This window comes from Pundamilia nyererei, unplaced genomic scaffold (assembly GCF_000239375.1).
Source record: "Pundamilia nyererei isolate P.nyererei 1_Seehausen unplaced genomic scaffold, PunNye1.0 scaffold00057, whole genome shotgun sequence".
NCBI lineage: Eukaryota > Metazoa > Chordata > Actinopteri > Cichliformes > Cichlidae > Pundamilia > Pundamilia nyererei.
The window spans coordinates 705,865-724,265 of NW_005187458.1; the positions used below are offsets into that span (position 1 = coordinate 705,865).

The 18,401-nt window shown below is 43.4% G+C and overlaps 1 protein-coding gene across 1 annotated transcript in view; it reads left to right on the forward strand.

Annotated features, from left to right (window-relative positions):
- The first annotated feature begins 112 nt into the window (after window positions 1-112).
- LOC102203155 (potassium voltage-gated channel subfamily A member 1) overlaps window positions 113-18,401 on the forward strand; it is a 38,684-nt gene continuing 20,395 nt past the window's right edge. The window contains exon 1 of the mRNA XM_005734163.2: window positions 113-2,758. Coding sequence (XP_005734220.1) covers window positions 293-1,999 — 1,707 coding nt within the window. The 5' untranslated portion in view covers window positions 113-292 and the 3' untranslated portion in view covers window positions 2,000-2,758. The remainder of the gene's footprint in view (window positions 2,759-18,401) is intronic.

An 18,401-nucleotide genomic window follows, 5' to 3' on the forward strand; every position in this document is an offset into this window, starting at 1 on the left:
CTCTCTCTCTCTCTCTCTCTCTCTCTCTCTCTCTCTCTCTCTCTCTCTCTCTCTGTGTATCATCCGGGTCTTCTTCTCCTTTTGTGCGCTTTTCCCGTCCGTTTGGCGCAGACGTGCGGCGGCTCGGAGCCTGAAGAACAGAAGACCCTTCACAGATGCGGTCCCTTGAGTAGGAGCTGCAGGAGCTGCGTCTCCCCCGCTGCTCCTCTCTGTGAGTTTCCTGGAGGATGTTCGCGCTCAGGATCAACAAGTCTCTCCTGCTCTGCGCGCTGTAACTGTGGATGGCTGCGGGATGGAGATAGCCTTGGTGAGCTTTGAGAACGGCGGCGCAAAAGGGAGCGGTGGAGGAGGAGGAGGAGGTGGAGGCAACATTGCCGAGGAGAGCTGCCGGAACGCGCTGGATGTCCCTCAGCCGGGCTTCGTTCAAGGCGGGCGGGGAGAGGACTACAGCAAGGAGCTGAACACCCGGGGCGGCCCGCAGCCGCCGCACAGCCCCTGGAAGATCAATGACATGAACAACACTCTGAGCTGCAGCGAGAACGCCATGGATGCGCTTTTACGCGCGGACCACAGTCCCCACCTGTTCGACGAGGACATGCTGGACATGGACATGGATACGGAGAGCAACGAGAGGGTGCTCATCAACATCGCGGGTCTGAGGTACGAGACCCAGCTGGGTACCCTCAACCAGTTCCCTGACACTTTATTGGGAGACCCCGCTAAGAGGATCAAGTACTTCGACCCGCTCCGGAACGAGTACTTCTTCGACCGGAACCGGCCGAGCTTCGACGGGATACTGTATTTTTATCAGTCCGGAGGAAAGATCCGGAGACCCGTCAACGTGTCCATAGACGTTTTTGCGGACGAGATCCGGTTCTACCAGCTGGGGGAGGAGGCCATGGACCGGTTCCGCGAGGATGAGGGCTTCATTAAAGAGGAGGAGAAGCCGCTGCCGCAGAACGAGTTCCAGAAGCAGGTCTGGCTCATCTTCGAGTACCCGGAGAGTTCCAGCCCGGCCCGGGGCATCGCCATCGTGTCCGTGATCGTCATCACCATATCCATCATCACCTTCTGCCTGGAAACGCTGCCGGAATTCAGGGATGAGAGGGAGCTGGCGGTCACCAGCCGTCTGGACAACAGCACGGCGCCCCGGCCGTCGCTCACCTTCACCGACCCCTTCTTCATCATCGAGACCACGTGCGTCATCTGGTTCACCTTCGAGCTCATCGTGCGCTTTTTTGCGTGCCCCAGCAAGTCCGAGTTCTCCAAGACCATCATGAACATCATAGACATCATGTCCATCATGCCTTACTTCATCACCGTGGGCACTGAGCTGGCGGAGCAGCAGGGCCAGGAGCACCAGAATGGTCAGCAGGCCATGTCTCTAGCCATCCTGAGGGTCATCCGCTTGGTCCGGGTCTTCCGCATCTTCAAGCTGTCCCGACACTCCAAAGGGCTGCAGATCCTGGGCCAGACTCTGAAGGCCAGCATGCGCGAGCTTGGCCTGCTCATCTTCTTCCTCTTCATCGGGGTCATCCTCTTCTCCAGCGCTGTGTACTTCGCCGAAGCTGACGAGCCGGAGTCCCACTTCTCCAGCATCCCCGACGCCTTCTGGTGGGCGGTAGTCACCATGACAACTGTGGGTTATGGTGACATGAGGCCGGTGACAGTCGGGGGGAAGATCGTGGGCTCTCTGTGCGCCATCGCCGGAGTGCTGACCATCGCGCTGCCGGTGCCCGTCATCGTGTCCAACTTCAACTACTTCTACCACCGGGAGACGGACCAGGATCAGTCCTCCCTGAAGGACGAGCCCAACAGCGGCAGAGAGAGCCCCGAGCTTAAGCGCAAAGGCAGCAAAGCGTCCGTGAAGACTCAGGATGTGGAGAACAACGAGGCGGGCGCTTCGGTGGAGAAAACGAACATCAAAGCAAACAGCAGCGTGGACTTCAAGAGATCCCTTTACGCGTTCTGTCTGGACACGCGGGAGACGGACCTGTAGCCGTGCACGAGCACACCTGGGCTTAAAGCAGATACAGTCGTGTAGAATAAACCCCATTAATGGGCTCTTAAGTCTTTGCACATTGCAGTTGGAGGATCAACACATTGCAATCCTGAAAAGTTTTAAGAGGGTTGGTTTATAAAAAGCACACTTTAATCCCCATCATCTGGTAAGCACGACAGTTAAAAGTGCGGAGTTATGAACGAGCTGCAGCGCATGTGATGCAACACAGAGGCCCTTTAATAAAGCAGGGACACCTGCAGAGCATCAAATCTAACTCATGGATGAATTAGAGGGAAGTGGGACATCAGATGCTGCAGATAATCAGGGACAAGCACGACTCGGAATAATTACTTGACACAGTGAGAGGATTACCGGGACCAACTAGACTGTGTATATAATGCAGGACGCAGACCACATTCAGTAGTGCAACAACAACAACAACAACAAATAATAATAATAATAATAATAACAATAATAATAATTTCCCAACTGTGATGTTTATACTGGCAGCAGACGTGTAAATATTCCCCACAGGCTGCTCTTATTGTAGAAAAACAAAAGTATATTTTTGAGATGCAGACACCTGATTTCCTTCACTCAGGTTCTGTTTAAATCAGAGAGGGTTTGGGGGGGACCTCAGCCTTGAACTTTTAAATAAAGAACATTTGGAATTTTTTTTTAAACTGAGGGAACAACAGCCAAGAAAAGAGGACAGAGCAGAAACCGTCTGGAGAGATCGAGCATCAGCGATACCAGGTGAGAACATGTGAGCACATTTTAAGAGTTTTTATGTAATGACATGCTCAGTAGTGTGCACGTGAGGCACAGTCATGTCGCCGGGAGCTGTCCTTTAAGCACCACGCTCCTCGGTATGGAGTCCGATTGATGCCAAATTTCAAGTTACAAAAATTCAATTATATCTTAAATTTAAATTAAATTTTATTTTTGTCTATTAAAAACAAAGCATACAAACTTCTACTCTATATTATTTAAATATACACGAATTTTGGTTATATTCATATTGCATCCGAGCATAAGTCGGATGCAATATGAAGTCTTTAATACAGTCAACAAAGTCATAGTCATCTGAGTGACACTTTAGATTATATACTATACTGCACTTGACAACAGTGGGGGGAAAATCTCCCTTTTAACAGGAAGAGATATGTGTCAGAAACAGGATTAGAGCTTCTAGTTGCCACCTTCAGGCAGCAAGAGAAATTACACAAATACTTTTGAGACAGGGCAAGTGTGGCCCTGCTGATCCTATAAAGAGCTCTGCAGACCAATGTGTACATGTTGTTGTGCTGTACTGTCAACAGGGGGCAGTAGTTTGTTATTGGTTATGTTGTTTAGCTCCACCCACAGAGAAAACAGAAGTGAAAGTAGAGAAAGAATTTCTTTATGATGGCGTGAAAAGAAATTAATCAGCCTGTCTGAGCTTTTTTTTGGATCTTTCATTATTTTTCGTATTTGTGGTGAATTTTCATTTCAAGTCCTCTCTTATCCATGCGCACGTTTCAACCAATCAGCATACTAACCACACACCAGGATACTCGCTGTGGATTTTATTTCATTTCATTTCATACTTTTTGGGAGGAATCCCCCTTCTGACCTGTTCCTACAGGAGTGTCTTTATTTAACATCTGTCCAAGAATGAGTCCGAGTTTAGGATCATGTTTCATAACACAGCTAAATTATTTCAAGTGTCCTAAGAAAATGATTGATTATTCAGGCAAACATGATAATTACATCATTACTCCAAATATTTTTTGAATCCTAGCATGTTTTTTCCCCAACATACTCAGCTAAAAATACAGCTAATAATATTCTGCAGTGAACATGGAAGTCTTCATCATCATGCTAAAGCTAAGAGTCTGGAAACATTACTAAAATGATTGCAGCTTTCACACAGGTTACATGTGGCTTGGTGCCTTCAGAGCTTAGCTCAGTATCAGAGCCGTCTCTGTACCCATACTGTTATCACAGCATTACAAACTAAGCTGCAAATATGGAGGAGAAGTGAAGTGACGACCATCCATAACGTCGAAGCTGAAACCTTTCACCATGTATGCTTGTATGACTCGAGTATTTTAAGCACTGTGATCGTAAACTGGTGGCTTTTCTCCAGTATTTCTAAATCCAGCAAGCTTTAAAGTGGCAGCGTCTTTAACAATCACACATCTTCTAATTAACCTTAAAGTCTGGACATCTGTTTGATGAATCACTTTCACAATATCTCCTGGAGGGCTGCGAACTCTAACTAACCCACTGGTGACTGAAGTCGCTAATCCTCACCTCGCAGGCTTCGTTAGGTCTCAGGCTATGGAGTACAAAGCCTGTGACATGTAACCTCTGATGTGTTAAAAACAGAAGACTTATGCTGGGAAAACAAAACGCTGCCTTTGACCTGCTGGAAGGACAAGTTGGAGCTGTTTCAGAGCAGATTAGTGTGAGAGTTACCGCAGAGGAGGGATGTCTTTGTGAAGATATGGGGCAGACTGAACACGGTAACTAAAATCATGACTTTTTTGGACAACTTAACTGTTGAGCCAGTGTCCAGGTAGATTTAAAATTAAAATGACTCCAACAGTTTGTCAGACTTACAGCTTCCAAATGATGAAAAGACACATCACTGTCTTCATGTACTAAGACCGGTATTTAAAGATGAATATTAATATTGAATATTTAAAGGTGAAGGCAAACATTAAACGGAAAGCACTTTCACTTGTTTCATTCATGCTCTGCCTTCCTGTCGTTCAGTTGGACTCAAGCTCCCACCTCCCTCAGTGGAAGGTGGGGATTTGTTATCTTTTATTTTTAGTTTGGGTAAAAGTGGCAGTGCACAGATGGAGTCTGCAGGCGAGAAACCATCAGCTGTCACTTTGGGTGTTATCTCTGAAGCAGCTGGGAGCTTCCTGCACATTTTTCCTGGGAGACCGGGGAGCGCTGGAGGTTCGATGGGGGCATCTTAATGCACCAAACAAGTCCACTTTAGATATTTATAGAGGTTTTTATCAAAATTAGGAGAGACTGCACATCACAAAATCTGCATCCCTAATTATAAAGCAGCTTCCTCCTTTGGCCTGATCCTGTCCAGCAAACAAAAACAGCACACAAGGAAACCACCACATCGTTTAGTTTGAAGGAGAATATTGTCTGAATCGGTCAGTTATATTCAGCTTGTCTGAAGTCGGGTAGCAGCAGCAGGCTAAACAGGATATTTCAGATGTCGCATTCCCCAGCAACACCTTCCAGTTTCTCCTTTGGGATCCCGAGGTGTTCTCAGACCAGAGGAGTTAAATATAATCTCTCCTGAGAGTTTTGGGTCTACCCCGGGGTCTCCTCCCAGCTGGGAGAGCAGAGAAAGGCTCTTCATAACGTCTGAACCACCTCAGCTGCTTCCAGCACAAAGAAGCAACACTACGAGAGCCGTGTGGATGTCCTAAAGCACATTCAACTGAAAGAACTACTGGCTGTTCATGCATCAGTTTGTGGCTGATGGATGCTTACATAATACTCTATTACATTTCCCACACAGCCTTTAGTTTAGTCAGCAATATCTTGCCTTCTATTAGTAGTTGCGTCTGTTACCTCAAATATCGAGAGCAGTTTAAATCCAAAGCTCCTCATTTCTGTAGCTGACCACTGAACATTCGAGTTCAATTTCACAGTCTGCTCCAGCCCATTCTCACTCCCGACGCGGAATATACTGATGATTTGTCACGCCCCGAGGCGTTCCATGGGAACGCGAAAGGTGATGGTTTGTGTTCTTATGCTACGTGCTGGATTGTGCAAACAGAATGATGCTCCTGCGATAACACATGTTCCAGCTCTGTATTCCAGCCCTCACCCTAACATTATCGCTAACCTTAACCATAACTGTTAACCACCACCTTAATCATGTTAGATAGTGTTTTCCAAAGTGATTTAAGTAAAATAAAAGTACATGTGTAGATTCATTCCAAACGGTTCTCATGTTTCCTCATTTTTCTGAACTCGTAATATAGGGACCTGTTGGGTGGCTGAAAGTGTAATATACAGACAATTTGTCACCTAGCATAAAATGTTACGCTTTGGGAGTGAAAGCGTGTTGTCTGCTTATTGGTCCACATGCTGAAGAAGCAGAGTTCCAGAAAGAAGAAGCTCCTACGTGTTTAGTCAAGTCTTTCTTACAGACAAGTACATGTGAATCTGACGTAACCCAGGTTGGTTTCATTCTATCAGTCACTACCCAGAGTTCACGACTTTAAGGTAGAACTTCAATGTGAACCAAAACTGGAACTTACAGAAACCTCACAGCAGCCATGTTATTGGTCACATGATGTCATTAAAAATGCTCCAAAAGGCTCCAACAAGCACAAACACGGTCCAGAGGTCCAGTTAAAGACAGCTAGCAGTTCATGCCACCGGCATCACCATCTAACTGTCAGTCAAAGAGGCCAAGCCCCTAATAACCCAAACTTTAAGCTTTAATACAATTTTATCTTAAAACTGTTGTTATGAAAGGAGAAATTATCCACAGAGAGAAAACCATTTGTGTGTCAGGCTGTAATAATGTTTATTTCGGCTGTGAAGCTTTAACATGGGATTGGGGACTGAGGAACTCAGGAACTGCAGGTTGGTTGCTGTACATGTGAAAATAGCATTTCATTTTAAGCATATTAAGCCCCACATATTATGAATTCAATATGAGACCATATAAGGTAAACTTCAGTTCTGACAGTTCAGCTAACCAATCAGTTGCCCGAGCTTTTCAGGAGGCAATTTTATAGAGAGAATCCAGAAGTGAACTTTCTGCTTCTGGCATCAGAATAAAAAGGTACATTTTTTTAAGATTCAAGCTCCACCATTGCACAATGAGCATCTAAATGAGTATTAATGGCTGCATTATCACTTTCTCCATTTCCTTTGTAATAACTTCCAATTTATGAGGCCTTATGATCACTGGCACATCATAACAACTGTCTGTCTGTGAGAGACAGCCTGAAAAGCAGCTGGAGGAGAAACCCTTCTTTACTTACTGCTTAAAACAACGCTGTCACCGTTTATACCTAATGTTGGCTGCTGATGTTGGATGAGAACATTTGACTCACAGTCATGGATTTGCAGTGAGGGTCATCCACAGCAAACATAGGAACCATTTCTTCAGAGCCGGCTTTGTACTCGACAGTCGTCATGTAGACACAGGAATTAGACAAAATCAAACTGTGGAGCTGGGGTGTGTGGGGTGTTACTGTGATCTTAGAGCTGTCCGAGATCATCCTTCTGCGGGAATGAAGGACTGTGAAAGTCTGTTTGCTTTGGATAAAATTAGCCTTTAAATTTAGTGTTTCAATGTTCTTCTTGTCAACAGTGCGAGTGAATAAAGTGACCTTTCCTACTTAACAGGCTGAAAGTTCTGGCTGGTATATCTGGCACCGCCTTAGACTGGTTTTTTTCCTATTTATCAGGTAGAACCTTTTCTGTTAGGACTGACAGGTTCTCCTCTAACATTGCTGCCCTAACCTGCGGGGTTCCACAGGGTTCAGTTTTGGGTCCATTATTATTTTCTTTTTATATGTTTCCTTTAGCTGGCATTATTCAGTCTTTTAATGATCTGTCTTATCCTTTCTATGCTGATGACATTCAGCTGTATATATGTCTTTTAAGCCTCATCAGCTGGATAGGCTGTCCACCCTAGTCCAGTGCTTAACTCAGGTTTCTGACTGGCTTTCTAACAATTACCTTGTTTTAAACATGAACAAGACAGAGACCATGATCATAGCTCCTTCTGATCTATATTCTAAAATCAGTCAGGTTCTTGCCCCTTTCTGTCCTTCTGCTAAGCCAAATATTCGAAATCTTGGAGTAATATTTGACTCTTCTCTGGGCCTTGACTCACACGTAAAATCTCTGTCTCGATCCTGTTTCTTTCATTTAAGGAACATTTCTAAACTGCGACATATGGTCTCCTTAGCTGTACTGGGCGTTTAGATTATTGTAATTCCCTGTTTACCAGCTTGGATAAATCATCGCTTTCCCGCCTCCAAGCTACACAAAACGCAGCAGCCAGACTACTAACTCGCAAGCGTGCTCACATTACTCCTATTTTATGTTCTTTACATTGGCTCCCAATAGATTTTAGAATTTGTTTTAAAATTATTGTTTTAATGTACAGAGCAGTACATGGCCAAGCCCCAGATTATTTATCCAAACTTCTCACAAAATACACTGCTGCTCGTTGTCTCCGCTCACAGACTCAGAGTTTGTTGGTTGCTCGCCAAACACAACTGAAGATGAAAGGGGACAGAGCCTTTCAGTCTGTGGCACCAAGGCTGTGGAACAGTCTACCTCTACAACTGCGTTTGTTTGACTCTGTGGAATCCTTTAAAAAGTAGTTAAAAGCTTTACTGTTTAAACAAGCCTTCGGTTGACCAACGCTTTTTACATTTTTAATTTACATTTAACCTCTTATATTGTGTATATTGTGCATTTTGCTATTTATCGTACTGTTTATTTTAATCTTTGTGTACAGCGCTTTGTGACTACCTGTCTATGAAAAGCGCTTAATAAATAAACTTTACCTACTTACTTATTTTACACTGAATGTAAAGCTGAATTATTCTGATTATTTCCAGCTGTGTGTTTTTGACTCCACAGCAGCTTTGAATAATTAATATCAATATCTGATACTGAAGTTCTTTGATCATTTTTGGGCAAATAGAAATTAGCTTCCAAGAACTTAAAAAAATATGATTTTATCTGGAAAATACAATTCCTATAAGAAAATATTGAATCCTGTATTTCATAGCTGGTAAAACTAAAGTTAAACTTGGCTCTGCAGTAAACTGCTTCACCATCCTTCTGTAACTCATTTTACTCATCTGCTTATCAGCAAAAACCTTCTTCACTTCTGCAAACCTACATGTTGTATACATACTGAGGGCTTTTATTGTGAAGGGTAGGAGCAGGAAGCCCTTTTCACACATGCTCAGTGTGTGTTATGGTACAGATGATGGTGACAGTAAACAGAAAAGCAGGTTGGTGGGGCTCCTGTGCTTTCCTGCTTACTGCAGGAGATACAGGAAATAAAGAGAAGCAGAACATGTCGGCCTTAAATGTTGAATTGATTGATTGATTAATTGATTGATTGATTATACAGTCAACTTGTTTTCATAGCGTAAATGGATGCTGTGACTCAGTGACCTTCTTTTTCAGGCTCTGATTCAATAACAGGATAAAGAATATTTATCCAGAGGATAAAAGAATCAAGGAGATGTTCCCTGAGTCACTGATATGCAGACATTTTTTTCTACCTAATCATCTTGGCTCAACTTTCCAAACCTCATCATCCATCAGCTGCCCCCTCCTGCCTTTAATCATTTCAGGGGCTCTTCTGCTGACCTTTGTGAACGATCCAGGTCCCCTCGCTGCCTGAATCCAGTTAGATTATGTAACTTTTCTGTTTATCCATTTTTCTCTCCACTCGCCATCGTTTGAGGCCTCTGTAGCCATGATGATAGTTGCCTTTTTCATGGAGAAAACGGTCGTTTAGCATAATTTCTGCTGTGCGAACCTTTCACCAACCAGAAAGCTGCAGGACAAAAATCTGTCCTGCAGATCCACATGGCCTCACCTACACCGACACGCCGCCAACAGTGCAGCATCTGGACGCAGTCGACCAGAAGCCAATGCACATGCTAGCCTGCATCCTTTATTACTTTCATCTGATTTCACTGGGTAATTACAGCCTTCATCACCATCTCCTCTGTGCACTCCTGGCTGCTTGTTAAAGAAAGGCTCTGAATGATGGCTAAATATCTTTGAACACTTCTTCTAGAGGTTAATTGTTTGTTTATTTGATCGTTTTAAAGTCTGTTTATAATCAATAATAGACATGAACATTTCTGTAGCTCAAGGAAATATAAATGTCAGCCAAGCCAGATGTCCATCAACAAAATATGGCATGAAATCACAGACTGTATATAAAAGATGGCTGTAACCACCTTGCTGTCGCCCACTATTTTCTGGACTCCACCGTTTAAAGTCTTAATGTTTGAATTTTGTGCTAACATTAAGACGTGCGAAGCTGAGGCAAACGTGTCCTGGAGCTGTCACAGTAGTCTTCATATTTTGGGGGTTTTGGTAATCGTTGGTGATGGTGATGAAGGTTTTGTGCAGCACAGTTTGTTAACATTTTACTCATAATGAGCTTTACTGGTCTAGTTTTCCTCCATCTGGGTCCTCTCTCTTTCTCCAAAGCCTGACAGCACTGTAGATCAGACGTCTTTTAATAATTTGGCTGTAGGCTAATAAACACCTTCAATACTGCTTTAGAGCTGCTGGATATTGAATGTTTCATGCTTTTATAGAAGTTGGACGGTATTTTCTGAAACTAACACATCTTTATGTCTCACTTTGTTCAAAGACAGAATAACAGGATTTGTCAGATTGGTGTAATATGCTTTGAGACACTAATTTGACTGTAAATAGTAGAAAAGTAGAAAGTACTCAAAGCTCTTCAGATAATGTTTTTAGTACCTGTTCTTAAGCTTTCAGTGGTATGATGTAACTTTCATCAGCCAGCATGAAATATACATATTTGCCTGAACACTTTGAAAATCTCTCTCTGTCTCTGCTTTAAAGGCTGAGACCTCATGCAGACGTGGGTCAGCTTCTCACACTGATGTGGCACTGATGACATCCTTCACTGCAAACAGGGGTGAACCAACAAGTGTCATCAGTTTTAACAGTGTGTGAGGGAGATAGATGTGCGAATTGGCACAGGCTCCTAGTAAATTAGGATTAGGGCCACTTCTGTTTTTTCAGTTGGTTTACATGAATACATTTTATTCAGAGGCAGCCCAAGTACAGGGAGTGCAGAATTATTAGGCAAGTTGTATTTTTGAGGAGTAATTTTAATATTGAACAACAACCATGTTCTCAATGAACCCAAAAAACTCATTAATATCAAACCTGAATGTTTGTGGAAGTAGTTTTTAGTTTGTTTTTAGTTTTAGCTATTTTAGGGGATATCTGTGTGTGCAGGTGACTATTACTGTGTATAATTATTAGGCAACTTAACAAAAAACAAATATATACCCATTTCAATTGTTTATTTTTACCAGTGAAACCAATATAACATCTCCACATTCACAAATATACATTTCTGACATTCAAAAACAAAACAAAAACAAATCATTGACCAATATAGCCACCTTTCTTTGCAAGGACACTCAAAAGCCTGCCATCCATGGATTCTGTCAGTGTCTTGATCTGTTCACCATCAACATTGCGTGCAGCAGCAACCACAGCCTCCCAGACACTGTTCAGAGAGGTGTACTGTTTTCCCTCCTTGTAAATCTCACATTTGATGATCCACAGGTTCTCAATGGGGTTCAGATCAGGTGAACAAGGAGGCCATGTCATTAGTTTTTCTTCTTTTATACCCTTTCTTGCCAGCCACGCTGTGGAGTACTTGGACGCGTGTGATGGAGCATTGTCCTGCATGAAAATCATGTTTTTCTTGAAGGATGCAGACTTCTTCCTGTACCACTGCTTGAAGAAGGTGTCTTCCAGAAACTGGCAGTAGGACTGGGAGTTGAGCTTGACTCCATCCTCAACCCAAAAAGGCCCCACAAGCTCATCTTTGATGATACCAGCCCAAACCAGTACTCCACCTCCACCTTGCTGGCATCTGAGTCGGACTGGAGCTCTCTGCCCTTTACCAATCCAGCCTCGGGCCCATCCATCTGGCCCATCAAGACTCACTCTCATTTCATCAGTCCATAAAACCTTAGAAAAACCAGTCTTGAGATATTTCTTGGCCCAGTCTTGACGTTTCAGCTTGTGTGTCTTGTTCAGTGGTGGTCGTCTTTCAGCCTTTCTTACCTTGGCCATGTCTCTGAGTATTGCACACCTTGTGCTTTTGGGCACTCCAGTGATGTTGCAGCTCTGAAATATGGCCAAACTGGTGGCAAGTGGCATCTTGGCAGCTGCACGCTTGACTTTTCTCAGTTCATGGGCAGTTATTTTGCGCCTTGGTTTTTCCACACGCTTCTTGCGACCCTGTTTACTATTTTGAATGAAACGCTTGATTGTTAGATGATCACGCTTCAGAAGCTTTGCAATTGTGAGACTGCTGCATCCCTCTGCAAGATATCTCACTATTTTTGACTTTTCTGAGCCTGTCAAGTCCTTCTTTTGACCCATTTTGCCAAAGGAAAGGACGGTGCCTAATAATTATGCACACCTGATATAGGGTGTTGATGTCATTAGACCACACCCCTTCTCTTTAGAGAGATGCACATCACCTAATATGCTTAATTGGTAGTAGGCTTTCGAGCCTATACAGCTTGGAGTAAGACAGCATGCATGAAGAGGATGATGTGGACAAAATACTCATTTGCCTAATAATTCTGCACTCCCTGTAGTATCGCTCCCCAACTTGTGGGCCAGATCTGGACCTGAGTTATGAACGCTGGCCCGGGTGAGATCCAGTTCTGGTTTATCTGATTGTTCTGAGTTGGGGTGGGCCTGATGACCTTAAAGCTGTTGTTGAAACTCAGTTTATATGTCACAGAAAAACCTTTTATGAAAATGGAATAAAAGAGAAATAGATGCCAAACTCCACTTTAATATCAATATCCATCATCAATTCATCAATGATTTCAACAAAGGTCAGCCTAATACTTCTACATCCACTGATATTTAAATAAAGGTGTGAATAAACAATATTAAATTGTTTTTCATAGAGAAAGACAAAATTGACACTATTTAAAGGGACCAGACTTGACAGACATAAAAATATATTTAAAGGAAGTAAAACACAGTTAAAATGGACAAAATCTCAATCTACTGATTCTCAGGTGGTCACAAACTTCTGATCTACATTCCCATCTTTCCTGTGCTGTTTGCTGTTATTGGGCTAAACTGCTCTGCTGGATGCATCAATTAGCCAGATATAACCGTAGCACCGGGACACCGTCCAAGCGTCATAAACTCTGGCAGCACCGCCGTCGTCCTGTAATCTGGTGAACTGGCGGCCGATCTCCCAATTAGGGGAAGCCGTCTGCTGCTGGCAGCTGAATAAACAGTGTCGAGGAGGGGGCTTAGTGTCATCCACAGATCCATGAAAACATCCCTGAAAATCTGATACGGGCTTCAGTTTCCTGCTGGATAGTTTCAATGAAAAGTAATCTGTGCTTTTTGCTGTGAAGTCCTCGATGTTAGGCATTACTGAACCAAATCCATTACTATAAGTGAGAAACGCATTAACAGATTTATTCTGGGCAAATCTAGCAGATAAAAAATGCTTTTCTAGTCATGAGAACAGTAGATACTGTAGTGAATCACCATAATTAACCATAATGAGCATTCCCATTTTCACATTTGTTTATTTTATGGATGTTTTCCTACAGTCATTGTCCTGTTGATTTTATTTTGAAATTATGCTTTAATGCTTTAATTGTGAAAGAAACCATATGGGAACCTTATGGTAAATCCTTTCTGCGTCCTGCTCCTTTGTGACCTGACCATCATCACCAGGACAGAGCTCACTGAGCTCAGAGGTCAGGTGAGCTCTCTCCTGAGATTATGTGGGACCTATCCTGCTTCTCCTTACTTCCTGTCATATATTCAGCCTCCAATAATGAGCTCAGTGCAGAGATAGTAAAACTGTGAACAAAAGTTCATGCTGCAGAGTGCTCTGAATACTCAGTTTTGCACAGCTTTTTCTACTCTTTGCTCTGAATTATGTCACAGAGACAGGTTATCCATATCATGATCATCTCAGGCACAGAAGCCCCACCCACCTGCAGTCCAAACCTGTTTACAAGTGCAGCCAATAAGAAGAAAGTCAAGGAAGAGGAGCTATAGCAGCTTGTTTCGGACAGTGTGAGAGAAGGATTTTTATGAACACTGAATATGCAAAGCTGCTATAATAATGTCCAGGAATAAAAGCATGGAGAGCGGTATCTGTGTTTGTCCATCGTGACTTTTTATTTATATTTTTATGTGATCATATTGGGTGGACAATTGAAAATCGGATGGAAAGTGTCTTATATAACACATGTACTCCAGCCTTATTTACTATGAACAGATATTCTTCTTGAAGGATTTTGTTGGCACAGAAAATTAGACATGTGGATTCAGATGTCTGGATGTGAGGAAGCAGCCGTCACTGCACTCTTTTTTCTTCCATCTTTTGTCTGACCTTGAACATTTTCCCAGTATTTGAGCCTGAAGTTTAAGCTGTGCCCTCAAAAACTTGGAGGAGATTAAAAAAACTTTGCATGCCGGCAAAAATACCCATCCGCAGCTGTCAGATTGACTGACATCTCATTTCACTGAGAGCCGAGAGATGCTAAAAAGACACCCCTGACTAATCTGAGCCACTGTCCCACAAATTCAGATAACACACATACTGTGTGCAGTATTTACATTATCCTGTTTCTATTTTTAATAAATGTACGAAATCCGCGGGCGTCTAAGACTTTGCATGACAGAAAAGCAACACAGGAAGTATTAGTGGGGCTGTAGCAGCACAGCTAATTACAGCGCTCTGTGATTAGCACAATTACAACACGACCATCAGAAGCAAATATGTGACCATGAGGCTCAGCTGTGGACACATTACTGAAGCTTTTGGCACTAAAACTAACAGCAAAAGGCAGGAAGGCTGCGGAGCCTGCTCTGAATCAGCTGAGGTGATTAGATGAGCTCTGCAGCCCCCCAACAGGACTCTGATCCCCTCTGCTCTGCTGTGCACAGGCCAGGAAAACGCTGGGAGCAGGAGAGACAATGCAATGAGGAAGTTACATAACATGTACACTCATATAAATATATTTCACACACACACACACACACTCAGTGCTCAGCTGCAACCTCGGCCACTGCCTGAAAAAAGTGTGAGAGCAGTGAGAGAGCAAAGATGGGGTTGAGCTCATCCTTCGAGTGAAGGCGATGACTCTGGAGGAAAAGAGTCATTTCTATGGCCTCTGTGTTTTCAGAGGCTTTGGATCTTCATTCAGGTTTGACCTTTAACCTCTGTGTGGGGACAGGAAGCTTCCTTTATTAAATCAGAACACCTGTAAGAGCTATAGGCGAAGACCTTGCAGAACAGACTGAGAAAACAAACTACTTCACTCACTGTAACACTTTGTTTACTCTGTAGTTTACAATTTGCCAGTGACCGTTCAAACGCTCTCTAAAATGCACAGAAAATGAGAGAGGAGATCTGTAGTCATTCAGACAAATCCGTCACAGCTTGCAGTGGGAGTCAAACAAATTGAGTGTCAGTTTTTAACAGAGCTTAAATGTGCTTTTCAGCCCTGAAACTTTTATTTGGATATTGGCTGTATGTAAGTTATGAAGGAAAAATATTAAACAGAACCAACACCTGGAGGCTGTGTGACTGAAAACATCAATAGGAGGGGGAAACTGCATGGCTTCTGACTGACTCTGAGGGAGTCTGTTTGAATTTAAGTGAGTGCCATTTCTAAAGATTAGTGTGACTGATTAGTCAGGGAGTGAAAAAAAATGTTTCCTGCATTGATAAGAATCACGAGAATCCACTTTTCCCTGTCAACTTCCCAGGGTAGATGAGTTGTTGTCCACCTGTTCACATTTGTGACCCCAGCACAGTCTGAACATGTGATGGGGACGCAAACTGGTCACCACATATCATGAAATACTTCCACGTTGCACCACGATTACGTACTGTTTACTTTAGTCTGAATCATGTCGTGCTGTATGATTCCTGATTGGACGGACTCATGGTGTGATTAAAAAACTGCATCACTGATGAATCCATCTTTGAGGGGCAGAAATGTGTTTTTTTTTAATACAGTTCAGCTGAGTGCAGAAATCTGCTCTCTTCCTCACATTTCAGCTGCTTTGTCCATTACTTCTTCTGCTGACAGTAATCTCTGTGCTGTGTGGAGGATTTATTAAGCCTCTCGTTGCATAAGAACCAAGCTCCTGTATGGAAGAGCAGTCGTAGGCAGAGGAGCACAGGTGTCCACGGGCAGACTTTAAATTCACCTGCCAATGAAGCTACTCAGTCACCTGTGACTCAGATTGATGAGCAAATATGCGTGCTTCTGGCTGAAAGTTATCTTAATGTTATGTAAACGTTAAACAAGAACAAAAGCTCTGCAGCATCTCAGGTATGACCAGGAGCCCAGTTCGATGATAAACAGTTGCTGCAGCTGAGGTTAATGCTTTGTGTTAGAGCTGAACAGTGAGCTGTGGTATATTTGAAGTCCTCACAGACATTTAAGACAAGCTAAAGATGAAGCTTTGAAATGAGTTAACACACTGAACATCATCAACATGCCAGCTGAGGCTGAGCTGTCAGTCAGAGCTGGAGTGATAGCTGAAGGTGAATCCTGTCAGCTTCAAATGAAACTGAAAGCTGTTAAAGTTGAGTGGATATGACAAAATATAGAAGTTGACGCACTTAAAGACGCTGTAGTGTCACTTTAATGTGAACTACTAAAGTAATTTTATTAAAGCAGTAACATTTTTTGAAGCTGAAGACATTAAATCATTCAAAGTGCTTGAGGAGCAGCCGTGGAGTGTCAGTGCACAGGTGAGCCGTGAAGTTTGAAACAGTCGTCAGCGGTGGCACTGCTCCCTCATTGATTACATTTGTAGACGTGTTTATTCTCACTCTTCTGACTCACTGCCTCTTGAGCATCATTGCTGAGTGTGAAGCAATCATCAGGATGATCTCAAGATAAGAACTAATCCAAATAATCTGGACCCAGATGTCCTTCTGGAGCTACGCTCATGCACGAGAGTCTCCGGCTCACAGTTCAGTTCAGTTTAGGAAACAAATGTTTCAGAGATGATGACGTGTTTGGTTTATTGTGGACTCCCTCAGTGATCAGTGACAAGTCCTTCAGCAGCCACTGCTGTGAGGGACTGAAGTCTTTATGATTATGCTGCACACTGAAAAAAGGTTGGCATTCATATGCTATTCAATAGCTGGGCCCACATCCTCATTTTAGGTTTGGTAGCATTTTTAGTAGATAAAGGCGAATGGCTTAATCAAGAAATGAGCTGCGGTTTGGGGAAGGCCTCGATGAGGACTGCCCAGATCTGTGATTGGACACCCCTCCCTCATTGCATTTACCTGGGTCTTTGTTGGTTGTCGGCCTGCTTGCGGTTTTGCATTTGCCGTCTTTGGTCGTTTCTTGAGTTTGTGTTGGCGTCTTCGCACCTCAGAAGTAAAGCTCACCTTTTGTTCATCATGTCTGCCTCCTGCTTTGTGTGTCTCCACTTGGATCCTAATAGGCTTTGCATTACTAAACCAGTAGCATATTGTCTGAGAGCACCGCACTGCTGCAGAGTGGATGCACACCTGCAATTACGTAAAAAAGATGGATCAGATGCCGGCGTGGAGTTGACACAGGTTATTTTAAACCTGGGCTGTACCGGGTCATTAACTGGAGCCGTGAGCGTAGCAGAGAGTTCATGAGTAAATAGAAAATGATTGCCTCATTGGCGTGTGATAATTAAAGGTTTTCAGCTGAGCTGCTCAGCTGGCTCGAGGTCTGTGACATGGAAATGTAAGACTCAGATGAGCTTATGCAACCTAATTGTTTAGCCCTGGAGAAGAGCAGTTAACTTTAAAATGGAAAGCATTGTGAGGGCTCAAATTAATCAAATATATGTAAACTCTGCTGAGAATGCTAATTAATCCCTCTCGGTGTCTCCGCCTTGCGTGCCAGCAGCACCTTCCTGGATAAACTCTGATCATCAGACAAGCCGGGGGGGGGGGGAAGGTTGCCTCGTAATTTCACTTCACGATAGCGTCACCTCCCTGACAAACAGTCTCTGAGAGTAATTAACATATGAAATGCAAATAAACAGGTTTCCAGTGGTGCTCAGAGGGACGTGGAAGCAGAACTTTCGGAGGGGAAGTTTGATCTGTTGAACAGAGTCAGTCTCTGTGAGGCCGGCTGCACTTAAAGGTTCCTGCTGTAACCTGTTGATGGGACAGGAGGACAAAGATGCCATTTATGTCTTTTATTTATAACAACTGCATGAGAACCTAATAGAGTATCAAAGAGAAGTTCTCCTCTGGCCTACTCACATCAGCTCATGCATATTTTCAGTATATTTAATGAGGCCGTGAAGGCTTTTGGCCCACAAACAGCACGCTGTTTTCCAGTCTTTCGATCTCTCATTACTTCATAAGTGCAGCAGAGCAGAGCTCCATATGAAACTTTCAGGGCTGACAAATTGGTTTAAGCTCTGATATAAACTGCAACAGGATCAGTTTTACACCCACTGCAGGCATCACAGACCAAAGAAAAAAATCTGGTTTTAGTTCTCTGAGCGACAGTGAACATCAGTGCGATGGATCGATCAGAATCTGAATAAACTGTCATAGAGGAGCAGAAACCAA